The sequence below is a fragment of the Phyllobates terribilis genome, unplaced genomic scaffold (genome assembly GCF_046119375.1).
Source record: "Phyllobates terribilis strain yellow unplaced genomic scaffold, ASM4611937v1 Scaffold_1__5_contigs__length_1240528914, whole genome shotgun sequence".
Lineage (NCBI taxonomy): Eukaryota > Metazoa > Chordata > Amphibia > Anura > Dendrobatidae > Phyllobates > Phyllobates terribilis.
In genome coordinates, this window is record NW_027362761.1 from 798,655,083 (window position 1) to 798,676,180 (window position 21,098).

Here is a 21,098-nt window from a genome sequence, read left to right on the forward strand (position 1 = left end):
ATGAGGAGGAGAAAATTTAGCAATGTGGGTTACTTCAAATGAGGCTTGGCCATTGGTGCTAGACCAGGCATGGTCGGTGTTGCAAAAATTGCCAATCTAGTGGGGGTTTCTCTGTAAAAATGTCAAGAGTATACAGAGAATGGTGTGATCAACAAAATATATCTAGTGAAAGGGAGTCCTGTGTATGCAAATAGCTCATCGACATAAAGAGTCAGAGGAACAGTCGGTGTACAGTCAAGTAAACTGCAACCGAAATCAACACTTGTGCTTCAACTAATGTGTCTGATTAATGTATCTGTTGTCATTCCTTAGCATGGATGAGCTATAACAGAGTACTGGGTTCTTTGATAACTGTGGATGGACCATTGGACAGTAGGACTCACTTAAAAATTGTGCCTGATCAAGTGCATCCCCTCATGGGAGCTCTTTACCCTGTACCAGGACACTTTCAGGAGGACAATGAATCTTGCCACAAGTGTCTTATAGTCGTGGATTGATTCCAAGAATGTGTTTTCTGTGCTTTTCTGGCCTTTGCTATACTCAAATCTTAATCCTACAGAGTATCTCTAGGATGAGGTACATAAGAGAAGCTATCCTGTGTACAAGGGCCAATATTCCTACCCACTAGAATCTATGACTCCAAGAATTGCTGCAATTAGAAAGGCCAAAGAATGTCTAATTCACTACTGGATGGTGTCTATAATAAAGTGCCAGGGTACAATGCTATGAGGTAAAAGTACCTATTGAATAACATGACTTTGTAATATATGCTGTCCTGCACAAAGAGTTTGCAACCCTTAAGTGCACATCCTTGTAACCATGCGCCCCCTGGGGGTGATACTAATAAAGGTATCCCATTGAGCAGGCTTTAACAGAGACTGTTTGTAAGGTTCATTAACACAAATTCAATTAACATTTCTGGCTCCCAAGTCTGCAGCCATCCATTTTATTTTTCCACTGAGACCTGACAAAAGCCTTTGAGACTAACTGTATAGATATCAACCATAAAAAAGTCTGCACATTATTATTATTATTATTATTTATTATTATAGCGCCATTTATTCCATGGCGCTTTACATGTGATAGGGATATACATAACAAAAGCATTTACATAATCTTAACAAAACGAGTCAGCGACTGGTACAGGAGGAGCGAGGACCCTGCCCGCGAGGGCTCACAGTCTACAAGGGATGGGTGAGGATACAGTAGGTGAGGGTAGAGCTGGTCGTGCAGCGGTATGGTGGAGCGAGGGTTACTGCAGGTTGTAGGCTTGTCGGAAGAGGTGGGTCTTCAGGTTCCTTTTGAAGGTTTCCACGGTCGGCGAGAGTCTGATATGTTGGGGTAGAGAGTTCCAGAGTAGGGGGGAAGCACGGGAGAAATCTTGTATACGATTGTGGGAGGAGGAGATAAGAGGGGAGTAGAGAAGGAGATCTTGTGAGGATCGGAGGTTGCGTGCAGGTAAGTACCGGGAGACTAGGTCACAGATGTATGGGGGAGACAGGTTGTGGATGGCTTTGTATGCCATGGTTAGGGTTTTCAACTGAATTCTCTGGGCAATGGGGAGCCAGTGAAGGGATTGACAGAGAGGAGAGGCCGGGGAATAGCGGGGGGACAGGTGGATTAGTCGAGCAGCAGAGTTTAGGATAGATTGGAGAGGTGCAAGAGTGTTGGAAGGGAGGCCACGGAGCAGGAGGTTGCAGTAGTCGAGGCGGGATATGATGAGGGCATGCACTAGTGTTTTTGCAGAGTCTTTGCTGAGGAATGCACGGATCCGGGAGATGTTTTTGAGTTGGAGTCGGCAGGAGGTGGAAAGGGCTTGGATATGTGGCTTGAAGGAGAGATCAGAGTCCAGGGTTACCCCAAGGCAGCGAGCTTGTGGGACTGGGGAGAGTGAACAGCCATTGACGTTGATGGATAGGTCGGATGGGGGATGTGAATGAGAGGGTGGAAAGATGATGAACTCTGTTTTATCCATGTTGAGTTTTAGAAATCTGTCGGAGAAGAAGGATGAGATGGCGGACAGACATTGTGGGATTCTGGTTAGTAGGGAGGAGATATCGGGTCCAGAGAGGTAGATCTGTGTGTCGTCAGCATAGAGGTGATACTGAAAGCCGTGAGACTCTATGAGCTGTCCCAGGCCGAAGGTGTAGATGGAGAAGAGCAGAGGTCCTAGAACTGAACCTTGGGGGACACCGACAGATAGGGGGCGAGATGAGGAGGTGGTGCGTGAGTGGGAGACGCTGAATGTCCTGTCTGTTAAGTATGAGGAGATCCAAGATAGAGCCAAGTCCGTGATGCCAAGAGATGAGAGAATCTGGAGTAAGAGGGAATGGTCCACTGTGTCAAAGGCAGATGACAGGTCCAGAAGGAGGAGGATGGAGTAGTGTTGCTTGGATTTGGCATTTAGTAGGTCGTTGGTGACTTTGGTCAGGGCAGTTTCAGTCGAGTGATGCGGTTGGAAGCCAGATTGTAGACGGTCGAAGAGGGAGCAGGAGGAGAGGTGGGAGGACAGTTCAAGGTGGACATGTTGTTCTAGAAGTTTTGAGGCAAAGGGGAGGAGTGATATGGGGCGGTAGCTGGTCAGAGAGGAAGGGTCAAGGGAGGGCTTTTTGAGGATGGGTGTGATTGCGGCATGTTTGAAACATGAGGGGAAGACTCCGATTGTTAGTGATAGATTGAAGAGGTGGGTTAGGGTTGGGATGAAGACTGTGGTGAGGTTAGTGATGAGGTGGGATGGGATTGGGTCAAGTTCGCAGGTGGTGAGGTGTGATTTGGAGAGTAAAGAGGAGACTTGACCTTCTGTAATGGTGGAGAAGTGGGGTTTGGAGGAGGAGGGTTGAGTAGATATGAGGAGGGGTTGTGTGGACTTTAGGCCAAAGTTTTGTCTGATGGTGTCAATCTTCTGTTTGAAGAATGAGGCAAGGTCGTCGGCTGAGATGAGAGAAGAGGTAGGAGGTGCTGGGGGACGAAGGAGAGAGTTGAAAGTGTTAAATAGCTGTTTAGGGTTGTGAGATAGGGAGGATATGAGAGATGAGAAGTAGGTTTGTTTTGCTGTAGTGAGTGCGGACTTGAAATTAGTGAGGGATTGCTTGAATGCGATGAAGTGCTCGATGGAGTGAGACCTTTTCCATCTCCGCTCCGCAACCCTGGAGGCCCGGCGCAGTTCTTTGGTAAGTTTAGTGTGCCAGGGTTGCCTGTTGAATGTGCAAGGTGTGGTGTGTGTGAGAGGGGCGATCGAGTCTAGAGCTGAAGCTATTGTGGTGTTATATGAAGCAGCAGCAACGTCTGCATCGTGTAAGGAATTTATGTCTGTGAGAGGAAGGAGGGATTCAGAGAGAGAGTGTAGGTCAAGGTGTTTGAGATTTCTGCGAGGGTGTGTGAGTTTGTGGAGTGGGGATTGTGCACCCGGAGAGGAGAGGGTAGAGAATGTGAGGAGGTTATGGTCAGAGAGAGGGAGTGGTGAGTTAGAGAGGTTAGATAGGGAACAGAGGCGGGTGAAGATGAGGTCCAGTGTGTGGCCATCTTTGTGGGTGGGTGTGGAAGACCATTGAGTGAGTCCAAAGGAGGAAGTGAGGGATAGGAGCTTAGAGACAGACGAGTGGGGAGTGTCAATGGGGATGTTGAAGTCACCCATTATGATAGTGGGGATGCACATATGCTTTGTCTCTGTTGTAAGGTAAAACTTCGGCTAGGTGGAACATGGAACACAAAAAGTTCTGTAGACCAGGATTAATACTGCATTATGTGCCCAACTGGTCAGGGTGGTATAAAGACCTTACTTATTTTAAAAAGACCATAGTGACCACAGGACGTAAAACTAATATTCAGGTATGTAATTGTTATCTATATTTTTCTCTGTGATACCCAAAAGCTTATGACAGTTATAGGGTTTATCTGCTTTTGACAATTCATTTTTCATTAGAAGGATGTCAGAAATATCAGCTAAATGCTAGAATTCACCTTCAGAAACTCAGCAATTATTTGTAGTCTGCAAGGAAACCTGGTAGCAAGGACATCTAGTAGCAAGGAAACCTGGTAGCAAGTGTTCAATTTTCCAACAAAACCATCACAGTGAAAATAAAGAGTAACCATGTTGACCCCTAACACCTTAAAGGGTTACTCAGGGGAGATGAAAAAAAATTGTACTGTCCCTGCCCTCATAAATTATAAAGACGAGATGCCCAGTGCTCTTCTATTATCTTTAGAACACTTGTAATTCAGTGTGACAGGAGCTGTTCCTCACTGCTCTCCCATCCTGTCCAGGACATAATGTCACACAGCATTGTGCAGCGCCCCACGGTGAGTAACAGTCAGTCCAAGAATAGGGAGCATAGTGTGGACGTGGCCTGCTCATGCCCCTTCATCTCTGACTACAGACAAGGAGACATTATCAGAGGGTTGGAGTGACAGGAGCAGCCCTTCACACACTGCTGGGACATTACAGCAGTGTGCCACTCTATGCTGCTACCATCAGCCAGTCTCCTGATAATAGCTGTTTCTCTGCGGAGCAGAGCCACACTCCCTATTCTCTGACTGGCTGTTACTCACAGCGGGGAACTGCACACTGCTTTGTGATGTATTGTCCCACATGGGAGGGGGAGCTGTGAGGAGCAGCTCCTGTCGCACTGAATTAGAAATGTTCTAAGGATAGTAGAAGTGCACTGGGCATCTCATCTTTATAGTTTATGAGGGCCGGGACAGTACAACATTTTTTTATCTCCCCAGAGTACCCCTTTAAGGACCTAAAAATTTTTACTTTTTTAGCACAATCATTGTTTATTCCCTTCTTCTAAGAGTCATAACTTTTTAATTTTTCTGTTGACACAACCAGGCAAGGGCTTGTTTTTTGTAGGATGAATTTTAGTTTTGATTCACACCCTTGACTTTACGATGTAATAAACTCAAAAAACTACATAAAACTTCCAAGTGGGGTGCAACTGAAAAAACGCCAATGTATTTTTGTCAGATTCGTTTATAGATTGTTAATTGTTCAGTTAACATGACCAGGCAACATGATTCTCCAAGTGATTATTAATGCAGAGATACTAAACTTATTTAAAAAAATAATATTTTTTGTGGTTACATTTATTTTTAGAGCTTTATAAAAAAAATGGTTTGTGCTACCATTTTCTGCCTTTTTTATTTTCCTGCTGGGCAACCCGTGTGAGAGCTTCTTTTTGGCGTTGTGAGCCTTTGTTTTATTGGTACCATTTTGGAATACATAGGATGGTTTGATTGCTTCTTATTACAGTTTTTTCTATGATTAAAAAAACAACAATTCTAAAGTTTTGATTTCTTTTTTCTGTTTACGCCATTTAATTTAAAGTTTAATTTTCTTTATAGTTTCAAAGATCTTTTTTAAGGCATAGTAAAAGCAATTTTGTTTTCAACATTTGTTATTTTTAGAGGTGATTTGAGTTTTTGTGGCTTTTTTTCTTTTTTTTTTAAACATTTTTTTTAATTATATTTGAATTATTTTTTTAGTTCCGCTAAAGGAACTTGAATGTAGAAACAGGCATGCAACCATTTAAATGCCGCTGTCAGAGACTGACAGCGGCATCTAAATGGCTAAAAGGCATAGGAGCTAGCTTCGATGGCTGCTTCTGGAGGCAGGTGCTCCATAAAGGTATGGCACGGTATACAGGATAAGATTAATAGGATTTCCATGTAATACACAAATGTGCTAGGTTCTTTTGAGTTCATATATTTCATCTAATAGAAATGAGGCTCAAATGAGAGACTCCTCTTCATATGCAAATTGCCTCTTCAGAGAGGAAGAGGACTTGAAGTCTATAGTGCCACCTGTTGGAAGCAACAATCCTACAAGTCATGATCGACCTTTTAACAAGTCTTGCAATATGACTTAGGATAAAAGCCAAATCACAATCTCAATTTGCAGACATGGTGTTTCGGGCTGTTGGTCCTCGTCAGTGCAAAGTATGAGAACTGATTTGGCTAGATGAGAGGCTCTGGACTGAGGTCTAAGGGGTAACGTTTCTCCTAGTGGAGAGTGACATACCAGCTCTCTCATGCCAAGGTAAGGAGGCTTATTCACCGTGCAATGCTCCTCTTGGAAATTTAATATGCAAATTGCCTCTTCAAAGAGGAAGAGGACTTGAACTCTATAGTGTCAACTATTGGAAGCAGCAATCCTACAAGTCACTATTGACCCTTTAACAACTTTTCATTAATTTTTAATTCTTTATTAATGTACCTGAAAAACAGTTTATTTAAAGGGGTTGTTCCATAAATAATATTTATCCCCTAACCACAGGATAGATGATATGATAAAAGCATGATCACTGGGGTCTGGCTGCTGAGACCTTCACCGATCCTCAGAACAGGCTCCAAAGTCCCCTGTGTGAATGAAGCGGCACTGCGACCACCCCTCCTATAGACTGTGCGACCACCATGCGTATAGATAGTGAATTGGAATTGCACTTGCTCACTACTGCTCTATTCACAGAATGAACACTGGAATCCCCACCGATCGTGAGAACGAGTGTCCCACAGATCAGTCCTCCTGTGATCAATCACTTGTCATCTATCCTATGGATAAGTGAAAGATTGCATTTTAAAAATATTTAGAAAACAGAAAAGTAACATGAAAATAAAATGTTAGGGCTAACTCACCTTTACAGAATTCTGGAGAACTGTAACAGGGAATGTTCTGCTTGGCATGGAGCTTAAAAACAATCTGAAGTTTTCATTTATGGAAACATCTGTAACAAATAGAAAGAAGAATTATTATTTCTGGTGATTGAAGTTTATTAAATTGTAGCAATAACGGGAAACAATGTAGAATCAGTCCTTTCATGAAGTCTAAATAAAGATTTTCTTATATAAATGAAGGGGTTTCACACTGATCAGATGCTTTTCAAGCTTCTTTATTAAAACCAAAATGACAGGGGATCGCCCTTAATCTTTATTTCACAGCAGGGTTCAGGGTCAGTATAATTTTCCCCATGAAGAATAGAAGAACAAGGGCAGTTCTACTTGGCCTTTTCTAGGCAAAACAAAATTGAATTGATTTCTGCAAGCAAAAGCAGAACCAGGCAAGTGTCACTTCAATAGTCCCACATCTCAACTTCCTATCAGGTCACTGATCTCATTCAGAAGATGAATGACAGCTAGAGACCAGTAAAATGGAAGTGAGAAAAGTCACACGACTAATTGTTAACTATGTAGGATATATTATAACACATATTTTTAATATTCTCTCTAAGTTGTATAGATACTGTATTATTATTGCTCTATCCCTATTCACGTGAATAAGTAAGCAACAGGTTACATGTAGTCAGTTGTAACTAAAATGCACCAGTTGGCGGAGCTGGTTAACAGCATCATAGGACCATAAAAAGTCTGCAAATAAATCAATGTATTAAACTTGGTGCAACTTATTAGGAATGTCATACAATTTTCTTTATGTAACCTCATCAATGGTGTCCAATAAAACAATACAATATGTTAATATGTCATGTATCCTTCATAAAGGAGGTGTATTCTGCAACACTTGCGCCTTTTTCAAGGTTCAGTTGAACTGAAACGTCGCTGAGCCCCTATGGGCTATTAAACTACAATCTCTATTTTTTATAAATTGTGTGCTGCCTTCATTTTTTATTGATATATATACATATACAGTTGTTATTGCCAAACTTTTTTTTTACTGATATTTGGAGGATTGGCCTATGCCTTGTAGTTTTTTGGCATCCATATCATTATTGTATAGCTTGCTAGTGCTGCGTTAATTTTTTTATATACTGTGTGTATGTATATATATATATATATATATATATATATATATATATATATATATATATATATATATATATATATATATATATATATATATATATATATATATATATATATATAGTAAGGCAGTGACTGGGATCGTATAAGAGGGACGTTATATATCCCCCAGAATGTGTACAGAGACCTATTAAACCCATTGAAGTGCATTGCAGTCACAGACACAGCTGCGGCTGCAATGCAGCAATGAAGGTGAGCATTGACCTGGTCAGGCTATCCGGCTAAGGCAGATTAAGTAAAACCCGGCAGGGCCTTCATCTCTTGGAGGAGGCTACAGGAAGGCAGTGGAGCGGCTGCCTCCCTCCAACCCGGGTTTTCCAGTGGCTCTTGCCACAAGTCCTTTAAAAACCCTGCACTAAGGATTAGTGTTGTTCAGTGTTGGGACCTGCTAGGAGCATAGCAAGAAAGCTTGGCGGGCCTGTGAGCAGCTGAACCCACACCTTGGAAGGCTCTGTACCCGTCAGGCTCTGAGCTGCCCGGCGCGGCTGTTGCCCCCGGCAACCGTTGTTATAGACTTGTGGTAACCCGGCTGCGAACTGGAGGATTTTCTGTTTACCCGTGAGTCTGCTGAATAAAAGCTGTTTATATTGGACTTGCTTGGGTCACTGCCTCAGTTACTGCACGGTGTGAACACCGCCGCCTTACAGCTTGGTGGAGAAAGCGGGCATTGTGACTGAGGCATATCCCACCGGCAGCTGCATGACCACAATCCAGCCTGCCACCTTTCAGTCCCAACCCCGTGGACAAAATGGAGGAGCTGTTAAAGCAGTCGGTACTCACCCAGCAGCAGCAGCTGCAGTCTCAGCGGCAACAGCAGGAGAGGGAACAGCAGCACAATCAGTAGCAGCAGCTATTGTACCAGCAGCAGCAAAGAACAAATGAACTGATGCTGCAACAGATTGCTGCCCTGCGGGAAACGGCCACAACGCAGATCCTGGAACGTCAAGAGGCCCGGGACAAGGTTCGCTCAGCGTTGAGGAAAATGGGACCGGAGGACGATGTGGAAGACTTCCTGTCCATCTACGAACGCACAGCAGAGCGGGAAAACCTACCAGCCGGCCAGTGGGCAGAAGTGGTGGCTCCGTTTTTGGTCATCGATGCCCAGAAGGCCTACCTCGACCTCAGTCGGGAGGATGCCCAGGACTACCAGAGGCTCAAAGGTGAGATCCTTGCCCGACTGGGGGTCAATACATATGTGAGGGCTCAGCAAGTATTTTCATGGGCCTATGTGGAGACCCGACCCGCCCAGTCTCAGGCTTATGACCTTCTGCAGCTGGTAAAGAGGTAGCTCCAGCCTGAGACTTTGACTCCAGCTCAGATGGTGGAGAGGGTGGTGGTCGACCGGCTGGTGAGGACTCTGCCGGCCGCTATCCAACGTTGGGTGGGGCAAGGGGACCCCTGCACCCTCGACCAGGTGGTCAGCCTGATCGAGCATTACTCGGCCACTCAGGACTTTATCCGGGACTCTGCCCCCTCGCGGCTGTCACATCGATCCCTGCCAACCCAGGAACCGGGAAAGGGTTCGCGTCCCTCTGCTGAGGACAGTCAGCACCGTACCCGTGCTGATGGGGTACCCCAGGGTGAGAGTGTCGGGAGACCAGTTCCCTCCCAAACTGTCAAAAGAACTAACCATGCCTCTGCCATTAGGTGCTGGCGGTGTCAGGGGCCGGGACATGTAGTTGCTAACTGCCCTCTGACTACAGAGCCCATGGACTGCTGGTATAACCGCCGGGTCTCAATGTACGCCCAGACCATCTGCACTGCGAGTGCTGACCCCCCCGGAAAATGAACCCCAACTGTGCCAGGTACTGGTTAATGGGTACTCTACGGAGGCCATCCTAGATTCAGGGAGCCTAGTGACCTTGGTACATGGGTCACTGGTGGCAGGAGACAACCCCAGTGGACAGACAGTCGGGGTTGTGTGTATCCATGGGGAGCTACGAGAGTACCAAACCGCGGAGGTAGTTTTGTCCACGCCATGTGGCGACATGAAATATGTGGTAGGGGTGGTAAAAACTCTTCCCTATGGGACTGTGTTGGGAAGAGACTTGCCCCTGTTCTGGACTCTGTGGAAAAACAAAATCTACTCTCCCCCGGTAAAATTTATTACAGTCGCTGTACCCGAAGAACCCGAGTCAGGGGTCCCAACCTAGGGACAGTGTGACCCCGATAAGTTTCCCCTAGAGGTGCTGGTGGGAGAGGTTGAGGAGACCCCATTGATCCCTGAGCTGGAAGTGCCCCTGGGCACGTTTGGGACAGCTCAGTTACAGGATCCCACCCTGACTCGGATCAAGGGACCTCTTTTATGTCCAAGGTGACGAGGGAACTGTGCAAACTGCTAAAAATAAAACAACTGCGTAGCACCCTCAAACTGACGGGCTAGTAGAACGGTTCAATAAAACCCTCAAGTCCATGCTAAAAAAGGTAGTTTCTAAGGATGGAAGGGATTGGGACATGTTGCTACCCTATTTGATGTTTGCCGTTCGTGAGGTACCCCAGGCTTCCACAGGGTTCTCTCCCTTGAGATATTGTACGGCAGACACCCTAGGGGTCTGTTGGACGTATCCAAAGAGACGTAGGAACAAGAGCCGACTCCACATAGAAGTATAATTGAACACGTGGCTAGTATGCAGGACCAGATTGTGGCGGTAATGCCTACCGTGAAAGAACATCTGCTAGATGCCCAGGCAGCACAGAGGCGCACATATAATAAAAGAGCCACGGTCAGGGCTTTTAACAAGGGCGACCGGGTGTTAGTACTTGTACCCACACACGAGAGTAAGCTCATGGCCAAGTGGCAAGGGCCATATGAAGTTCGAGAAAAGGTGGGGGAGGTAAATTACCGGGTGTATCAGCCCGGAAGGAGGAAACCGGAGCAGCTTTATCATGTAAACCGGCTAAAATCTTGGAAAGATCGAGAGTGTTTAGTTACAGACGTCACTTCAGGCATGCCGTCAGAGAGTTCTCCACCTTCAGCCAGGGATGAGTCCGGGGAAGAGGTCAAGATAAGTGATGCTCTCACTAAACAGCAGCGACGGGAGGCTCGCTCGCTGGTACAGCAGAATACCGACGTGTTCTCAGAGCTACCTGGTAGGACTACGGTTCTTCAACATGACATTGTCACCGAACCGAGGGTAACGGTACGAATGAGACCGTACCGGGTACCCGAAGCCCGGAGGCAAGCCATCACGGCTGAGCTAGAACAAATTCTCCGGTTAGGCGTCATCGAGGAATCATGGAGTGAGTGGGCTAGCCCCATCGTACTGGTCCCGAAAACAGACGGATCGTTACGCTTCTGTAACGATTTCCGGAAATTAAATGAAGTGTCGAAGTTTGACCTTTATCCAATGCCCAGGGTGGATGAGCTGATTGAGAGACTGGGCAGGCCCAGTGCTTTACCATGCTCGATCTCACCAAGGGTTACTGGCAGGTACCTCTCATGGAATCGGCGAAGTAAAAGACCGCCTTCATAACTCTGAAGGGTCTATGTCACTATGTGGTCTTACCTTTTGGGTTACATGGGGCCCCGGCTACATTCCAGAGGCTGATGGACATAGTGCTCAAGCCTAATTAGGAGCATGCGTCCGCGTATCTAGATGATATTATCATCTTTAGCACCAACTGTCATACGCACCTATCCCAGGTACAAGCGGTGCTGGATTCTCTCAGAGCCACAGGGTTAACGGCAAACCCCAAAAAATGTGCGATAGGGCTAGAGGAAGCCCGATATTTGGGGTATGTGACTGGCCGAGGAATTATCAAGCCCCAAATCAATAAAGTTGAGGCCATAAAAAACTGGCCTAAACTGTCAAGTACAAAGCAGGTGAGGGCGTTCCTTGGCATCCTTGGGTATTACCGCCGGTTTATACCTAATTTTGCTGGGCGAACGGCGGCCCTGACTGATCTCTTGAAAGGAAAAAAATTGGTAATGGTTTGGTGGAACCCTCAGGCAGAAGAAGCGTTTCAGTCCATGAAGTTGGCCCTGTATGGACCGGTCCTCATCAGCCCCAACTTCAAAGAAACCTTCATTGTACAGACAGATGCCTCGGAGGTAGGACTAGGGGCGGTATTGTCACAAAAAGAGAATGGTGAAGAGCACCCGGTCACCTACTTGAGTAGAAAGCTTATCCCGGCAGAGAAAAACTATAGCGTGGTAGAGAAGGAGTGTTTGGCTATTAAGTGGGCCTTGGAATCGCTACGTTATTATTTACTCGGGCATCAGTTCCGCTTGGTGAAGGACCACTCACCCTTGGTATGGATGAGGAATGCCAAGGAGAAGAATGTGCGAGTCACCAGGTGGTTCCTGTCAGAGATAGATGCTGGGAAAGGAAGTTGTTTCTGCGCTCTCTGGAGTCACGACAAATCAATAGTATGGATAAAAATGTAGGTTTATTGTCTACGCGTTTCAGAGTCCACCGACTCCTTCCTCAGGACAACCATACATAACAATGGGGTAATCAACATACATGGTATAAATACAAGGGGGAGAAAAAAAGAAAATTCAAAAACGCCATCAAAGAACAGAGGGAGGGGTGTGTGCAATCACATGCCTATTACCGTCACATGTTTAGAACAGACCATCTGAAGATATGCAAATTGCAAGTATTTTCTACTAGGCAGGGAAAATGAACATATGTTGAAATCTGCCAAAACCCAAATAATTAAATAAATAAAATATGTTAGTATCGATGTGACATACTACTTGGGATGCGAACTGGTTGTGAAAAGGGAAAAAAAAAAAAAAGAGGGAGTGGATTGCTACCTGTAGAGCAATAGATTGGTACAATTAACAATTGTGCTAGTGGGTTTATACAGGTTCAAATGACCTGGTAACTAGAATTATATCTGTAAATAATTTAAAATTATTGAATGGGTCGCTCTTCATGTTCTAATATATGCTTTAATGGTTTTATAAAAATATAATATTTATATCCATGTTCATTTCATTTATTTCAATTTTAATAAGGTTCACTAAGAACACTTCTTTGAGTTAAAATCATAGTGAGCTCACCCTTCACTGAGGAGCAGGTAAAGAAAACGGAGAATCAAGAGAATGAGCCGATCGCTGCAACAGAAGGACTCTCTGAGATGGAGTTTCCTTCACTGATAAGTTCAAATGAGTTCAATAGGGTGCGGATCTGCTGAGCTCACACATAGCAGCCTGAACAGAAATGAAAAGGCAATATACCAGGATCATGGACAGAATCAGGAGTTCCATTGAAACAGAATTAATAATTTCTGAAGTACTGGTGTGTATTTTTTGTGACTGTTTAATGTATAAATAGTGTTAATTGTATTTATATTGTTCTTTAATTAAAAAAAACACACTTGTTTGAGTGAAGGGAATTCTAGGTTCAGACTTCACTGCCTGTAGAACAGGAGGCAGTGAATCAAACAGAAGGACATTGCATCAGGGCTGGGAGTCCCCTCACTGAGCTCAGAAAGTGAGGTGAATTGAGTTCAATAGCATGGAAAGAAGAGTTTTGGCCTGGAGACCACATCTGGGGAGCCTTAAACCACAGCTGTGGCAGAACAGAGCTGATAGAGGCAGCTAAGACCCGGCAAAGGTAAAAACGGTGCTTTATAAGGACATTGTTGTGTTACCTTGCTGAAGTCTGTATTTGAAGCCAAGCGGGCATAGCTGCCACTGAAAAGGCTCTAGGATATTACAAGTGTAACATTCCTGCAAGTCACTGAGATGGACTATGTTATGAGCAGTTTATGATGTGTAATAAACTGCTGGTCTTCATATTACCGGAAAACGTTGCATGTGTGACCTGGTTATATGTAACATAATCAAAGATTTCACATGAAAGACTTTTATACAAAAGGTAATTTTTTGATAACATGTTCCCTTTAAAAGCAGACACATCTGTACATATAGGTGATTATAAATTGATAACAATATTATTATTATTATTATTGTTATCAATTAGGTTATTAATAATTGTCTGAAGAATGTTTCATTTTTCAACATAAAAAGCCAGGGTAAATGTTGTTAGTGCTACTGTGAGCAGCTTGTTTCACCTAAATCTACTACCATGGCCTTGAGCATCTCTGGACTTGTCTCCCATCGAGCACATCTGGGACGTCATTGATCGGAAATTGCAATGGTAGCTGTCAGCAGTGGCTCTGATGATTTGAGTGCTCAAGTGCATTTAGCATGGCAGGGCATTCCTTAGACAAACATTGATAACCTTAATGATAGCATGTTGAGGTATGCGAGTGCGTGTATTTCTGCGTGTGGCGGTGATACTCAAAATTTTTGAAAGATCTCGATTTATTCAGTATTGTTTCCATTTTTTTCCATCATATGCATATCAGTAGCATGTCTATCAATTCTGTGATTTCCATAACTTCCATCATTTTTCTTTCTCAGTGCTGCAATTTCAATGTTGCAAAATTGAAAAAGTGGTAAATTAAATATCGCATAAAGTAAAACTGGCATCTCCTGATAGGCTTCTATACGGAGCCACTATTGAAATCCCTCTGTTTCTGGTCAATGAATAAAAATGTCTCTAATATTGGCAATTTTAGTCAACCAGTCACATACGCTACTTCTTTAATTACAATGAACTTTGTGATGAATTCAATATAACATACTTGGTTCTGTAAAGGTTTTTATCAGTTCTTCCATGGGCAACATCCATGACACAGCTAGGTGGCAATTTTGTAGAAACACCCAGTTTCCACTCTTCATAGCATCTTTTATCATTCTTTCTGCAATTGGCCCCTGTCCTTGTCCAAGAGAAATCGACTGCACCCTAGAAACAATTGAAAAACCACAAATCATTGACACTTGTACAGTATGTGGTTGTGTGTTCTGTACAACCCATGTGAATAGCTCAGTAGATTAACATTAGCTCTGTATTAGCGTCCTTTCACATTGCGTTCTGTGTCCCCGTTGCGGTATATATCCAAAATCCCCCGCAAAAAGGGGTCTGGACGTATGCGCTGATGGGGGCCATAGCCTGCAATGGTGACGGCAGAGTGAACGTGCACTTTTTTGGGGAGTGTACGCCTACAGTGGGGGGACACTCAGACGCAGTAGCCTACGCTGCCTACACCTAAAATATGGACTGCTAATGTAAAATACAATTGTGTGAAAAAACCCAGGACTCTTCTTATTTCTAAAGAGTCACAAGCACCTTTAGGGAAAAAGCCACATAGTGCATACTATTTAATTCACACATTCAAGCAGTGGTCCAGGTTTGTCACAAAAGTCTGCAGTCACGCTATGTGACTCCAGTGCCGCCGCCACTGAGAGCAGACAGTCATGTTTCCGCAAGTATGCTATATGCATACTCACAGCCACACTCCGACTAGTCGTGCGCAGCCTCGCTCAATACAAGTGAATTGAGCGAGGCTGTGCATATATAGTGCTATTAAAGAGTGACTGCAGACTTTCGTGGCAAACTTGGAAAACCCCTTTAAGAAAACCCCTATTCTAAAGTGACCTAACATAGTGACAGGCTCCTTATAAATAATTCATAGTTATTACTAGAATTTAGTAAACAGTCATACAACATTGTGATATGTGGTTTACCGTTCCAAGTATCCCTTTTCTTTAGCAAATCGTTGAAATGCTCCCATCGGATCTGATCCAGTGCTTAATATAAAGATTAATGGAGTAGATGGTGACATGTCTGGGTAAAGGGTAGAAAGATCAACAGGAGGGTTCTCGATGAATTTCTTCCCCAAATTATTAATCACAAACTCTGTGATAGCAAAGACGACCTAGAATGAAGATTCAATTAAACAAAATTAAAGAAAAGCCTTAGTAATTTAATGGAGTACTTAGCAATGATACATAGGAAATCAATATACTCAATGCTGATATATGATATGGAGATCAGTGAATATATTGCCATAGAAAATGCTGTAACTTAAAGGGATTGTTCCAACTTAGCAAATTATTAGCTATTTACAATAAAAGTGATACTTAGCTGATCACTATGGGTCCTAAGACTGGGACTCCCAGAAATTCCAAAACAGGGCTCTTAGTCTATCACAAAGTTTATACTACCCCATCTGATAGCAGCATGATGTAGGGGTAGAGACTCTGATTCCAGCGACATATCACTTACTGGGCTGCATGTTGTATTTTTTATAAATTTACTTGTTTATCTGCTGTAGATCTATCAGTTCTCTGAATGCTGAGCTCTGTATAACCCTGTCCACATCACTGATTGACAGATTTCGGAGCACACTGTGCATAAGAAGAAAGTTGCCAATCAGTGGTGGGGGCGGGGTTATAAAGAACTTATGAATTTGGAAGACTACATGGCTGCAGGTTTACTAGTCCCCTAGTGATAATCTTCTGCATATAAACCAATGATTTTATCAAAATTAGAGCAAGCAGCTCACTAAGTGACACATCACTGGAATCAGGGTCTACGCCTGTATATTATACTGCTCTCTGATTAGGTGGCAAAAAACCTGCTGACAGATTCCCTCTAAGTACCTTGTTTTAATGGAGTAATAGCCACATAGGTACTCAACTGCTCTATTCATTGTCTATGGCTCTGCTGGAGATAGCCGAGTGTTCTACTTCATTCAAAGAGGGCACCTTCAGAGGCTCATTCATAGGACTGGTGTGGGTCGCAGCAGTTTGGACCCCCAGTGATCAACAAGTTATCAACTGTGGTGACAGTTTGGATACCCATTAAGAACTGTGAACACATTGGAGGAGATTTATCTTCTGGAAATTGGCGTCTTTGTACCATACTTGTTCTCTCTCCTGGAGCATCCGAGAGGCTCCCAGAAAAAGAGGAAACCTCCTGTACTCTCAGGAGAGTTGGCAAATATCCTGAGCACATTGAAAACTCAGATCTTTTGAAAGACTTCTTGTGTATAACACGGGAAGGCTCTATTATTACACAGAACATTGAAATCCAACTGCACATTTCTGGGGGTGGGGAAAGAAGGGGGCAATACTATTTGTTAACTTTTTTAACGCCTCACTTTGCACACCTTAACCATATTACAGTTTATAAGTATGCTTTACACAAGGGAAGGTACAAAGTAATCTGCAGAGGACAAATGCCCCAATAGTATAATGGTAGCACAACTAAGGTGTTAGAGTTGTTCCAGTCAATGCAAAGTTGACTGACTAACCCGGTACAACAGAAGTTTGAATGCAGCTCTGAATTTTAATGAACTTTAAACACATGTAATAGCCCAATATCAGTATAACCAGGGTGTAAGATAGAGCCTGCGCAGTAGAATGAAGGAGAGGGGAAGATGCACGTTTTCCCTTTCCTCCAATAGGGGAAATGAGCTAGCTTGAACACAGCTATCCTTTTGAACCAAAAGTCCTAGCGGCTTTCACCAATTCTATTTGCTAAAGGCCATCATGCATATTAATGCAAGGCAGTTGAACGCACTGATTTTGGCAATGCTGACAAATACCTTATGTGTATAGTTGCCTCCCCTCTCTCCTCGACAGTTGATAGTGGCATCCAGAAGGATCAGGCAGGTTGAAATTTAATGTTGAAGTGTCTAGTAGTGGTTTTTCCCACTTTCCTTATTGAAGAAATATACAGTACAGACCAAAAGTTTGGACACACCTTCTCATTTAAAGATTTTTCTGTATTTTCATGACTGTGAAAATTGTACATTCACACTGAAGGCATCAAAACTATGAATTAACACATGTGGAATTACATAATTAACAAAAAAGTGTGAAACAACTGAAAATATGTCTTATATTCTAGGTTCTTCAAAGTAGCCACCTTTTGCTTTGATGACTGCTAGTCACCGGAAATGGTCTTCCAACAATCTTGAAGGAGTTCCCAGAGATGCTTTCCACTTGTTGGCCCTTTTGCCTTCACTCTGTGGTCCAGCTAACCCCAAACCATCTTGATTGGGTTCAGGTCTGGTGACTATGGAGGCCAGGTCATCTGGCGTAGCACCCCATCACTCTCCTTCTTGGTCAAACAGCCCTTACACAGCCTGGAGGTGTGTTTGGGGTCATTGTCCAACAAGACAACAAGATTGACCAAACACGGCAAGTCTTTACTGTCCGACCACAACAACCCCTCTGTCTTCCACACCACTTCCCCACCCCTATAACCTCCCTTCCCAACATCACGGAAAGAGAACTTACTCGTCTCCTCTCCAAATCACACCTCACCACATGTGCACTCGACCCCATCCCATCCCACCTCCTCCCTAACATCACCCCCACACTCGTCCCATCCTTAACCCATCTCTTCAACCTATCACTATCCTCTGGTACTTTCCCTGCTGCCTTCAAACATGCCACAATCACACCCATCCTCAAAAAGCCATCCCTCGACCCAACCGCCCTGTCCAGCTATCGCCCCATATCGCTGCTCCTATTTGCCTCCAAACTCCTTGAGCAACATGTTCACGCTCAACTTTCCTCCCACTTTTCATCTAACTCTCTCTTTGACAACCGACAATCCGGCTTCCGCCCCCACCATTCCACCGAAACTGCCCTTACCAAAATCACCAATGACCTACTTACAGCCAAAGCTAACAGACAATTCTCTGTACTCCTTCTACTTGACCTGTCTTCTGCTTTCGATACAGTTGACCACTGCCTCCTACTGCAGATCCTCTCTTCCTTTGGCGTCAAAGACCTTGCCCTATGCTGGATCTCCTCATACCTTTCTAACCGCACATTTAGCGTCTCCCACTCCCATGCTACCTCCTCACCCATCCCCCTCTCTGTTGGAGTCCCTCAAGGCTCTGTCCTAGGACCCCTACTCTTCTCAATCTATACCCTTGGCCTGGGACAGCTCATAAAATCCTATGGCTTCCAGTACCATCTGTACGCTGATGACACCCAGATCTACCTCTCTGGCCCAGACGTCACCTCTCTGCTGTCCAGAATCCCAGCATGTCTAGCAGCCATATCCTCCTTCTTCTCCTCCCGCTACCTCAAGCTCAATGTGGACAAAACTGAACTCATTATCTTTCCCCCATCTCGCATAACTTCCCCACCTGATCTATCTATCACAATAAACGACATCACTCTTTCCGCTGTACCGACAATCCGCTGCCTCGGAGTAACCCTTGACTCTGCCCTGTCCTTCAAACCCCACTTCCAAGCTCTCGCCACCTCCTGTCGCCTCCAGCTCAAAAACATTTCCAGAATCCGTCCTTTCCTCAACCCTAACTCTACTAAACTGCTTGTGCATGCCCTCATCATCTCCCGCCTCGACTATTGCAACATCCTCCTCTGTGGCCTCCCTGCTAACACTCTCGCACCCCTCCAGTCCATCCTCAACTCTGCTGCATGACTCGTTCATCTCTCGCCTCGCTACTCCTCTGCTAAGCCCCTTTGCAAATCTCTTCACTGGCTCTCAATTGCCCAGCGCATCCAGTTCAAACTACTAACACTGACCTACAAAGCCATCCATAACCTCTCTCCTCCGTACATCTCTGAACTAATCTCCCGATATATTCCCTCACGTAACCTCCGGTCCTCCCACGACCTCCTTCTCTCCTCCACACTTATCCGTTCCTCACGCAATTGCCTCCAAGATTTCTCCCGAATATCCCCCATCCTATGGAATTCTGTGCCTCAACACGTCCGATTATCCACCACATCCGGATCCTTCAGACGGAACCTGAAAACCCATCTCTTCAAGAAAGCTTACAGCCTGCAATGACCCCGCTGCCTCCTCAACAATGCCGAAGCTACTACTACTGCAACCCACCAACCTACTGTCTCCTGCCTATTCCCGTAGAATGTAAGCCCGCAAGGGCAGGGTCCTCTTCCCTCCGTACCAGTCTATCATTGTTACTTTGTTTACTGTAGTGATATTCTTATTTTGTATGTAACCCCCTTACGTACAGCGCCATGGAATCAATGGCGCTATATAAATTAATAATAATAATAATAATAATAATTGTCCTGTGGAAAAATAAATGATGGTCCAACTAAACGCAAACCGGATGGAATAGCATGCCACTGCAAGATGCTGTGGTAGCCATGCTGTTTCAGTATGCCTTCAATTTTGAATAAATCCCCAACAGTGTCACCAGCATAGCACCCCCACACCATCACACCTCCTCCTCCAAGCTTCACGGTGGGAACAAGGCATGTAGAGTCCATCCGTTCACCTTTTCTGCATCGCACAAAGACACGGTGGTTGGAACCAAAGATCTAAAATTTGGAATCATCAGACCAAAGCACAGATTTCAACTGGTTTAATGTCCATTCCTTGTGTTCTTTAGCCCAAACAAGTCTCTTCTGCTTGCTGCCTGTCCTTAGCAGTGGTTTCCTAGCAGCTATTTTACCATGAAGGCCTGCTGCACAAAGTCTCCTCTTAACAGTTGTTGAAGAGATGTGTCTGCTGCTAGAACTCTGTGTGGCATTGACCTGGTCTCTAATCTGAGCTGCTGGTATCCTTAGAATTAGAGGTGACTCTTGGTCTTCCTTTCCTGGGGCGGTCCTCATGTGAGCCAGTTTCTTGGTAGCGCTTGATGGCTTTTGCAGCTGCACTTGGGGACACTTTCAAAGTTTTCCCAATTTTTCGAACTGACTGACCTTCATTTCTTAAAGTAATGATGGCCACTCGTTTTTCTTTACTTAGCTGCTTTTTTCTTGCCATAATACAAATTCTAACAGTCTATTCAGTAGGACTATCAGCTGTGTATCCACCAGACTTCTGCACAGCACAACTGATGGTCCCATCCCATTTATAAGCCAAGAAATCCCACTTACTAAACCTGACAGGGCACACCTGTGAAGTGAGAACCATTTCCGGTGACTACCTCTTGAAGCTCAACAAGAGAATGCCAAGAGTGTGCAAAGCAGTCATCAAAGCAAAAGGTGGCTACTTTGAAGAACCTAGAATATAAGACATATTTTCAGTTGTTTCACACTTTTTTGTTAAGTATATAATTCCACATGTGTTAATTCATAGTTTTGATGCCTTCAGTGTGAATGTACAATTTTCAAAGTCATGAAAATACAGAAAAATCTTTAAATGAGAAGGTGTGTCCAAACTTTTGGTCTGTACTGTACACGCTTGGCCAAACTGAGTGAGTCGGTCTAATAGCCATTGGCCAAACAAGCTATTGAAAGTGTATAGGTGCCTTAACCCCTTTACTCCCAAGCCTGTTTTTACCTTCATGACCAGGCCAAATGTTACAATTCTGACCAGTGTCACTTTACCTGTAATAACTCTGGAACGCTTTAATGGATCCCACTGATTATGACACTGTTTTTTTGTGACATAATTTGCTTCATGATAGTGGTAAAATTTGTTCGATATGACTTGCGTTTATTTGTGAAAAAATTGGAAATT

At 44.2% G+C, this 21,098-nt stretch overlaps 1 protein-coding gene across 1 annotated transcript in view; it reads right to left on the minus strand.

The window, feature by feature from the left end:
• DNAH6 (dynein axonemal heavy chain 6) overlaps positions 1–21,098 on the minus strand; it is a 493,878-nt gene that overhangs the window by 137,995 nt on the left and 334,785 nt on the right. Inside the window, exons 64-66 of the mRNA XM_073637077.1 lie at positions 15,359–15,549; positions 14,416–14,576; positions 6,634–6,722 (exon numbers count right to left, since the gene is read on the minus strand). Of these exons, the coding sequence (XP_073493178.1) occupies positions 6,634–6,722; positions 14,416–14,576; positions 15,359–15,549 (441 nt within the window). The remainder of the gene's footprint in view (positions 1–6,633; positions 6,723–14,415; positions 14,577–15,358; positions 15,550–21,098) is intronic.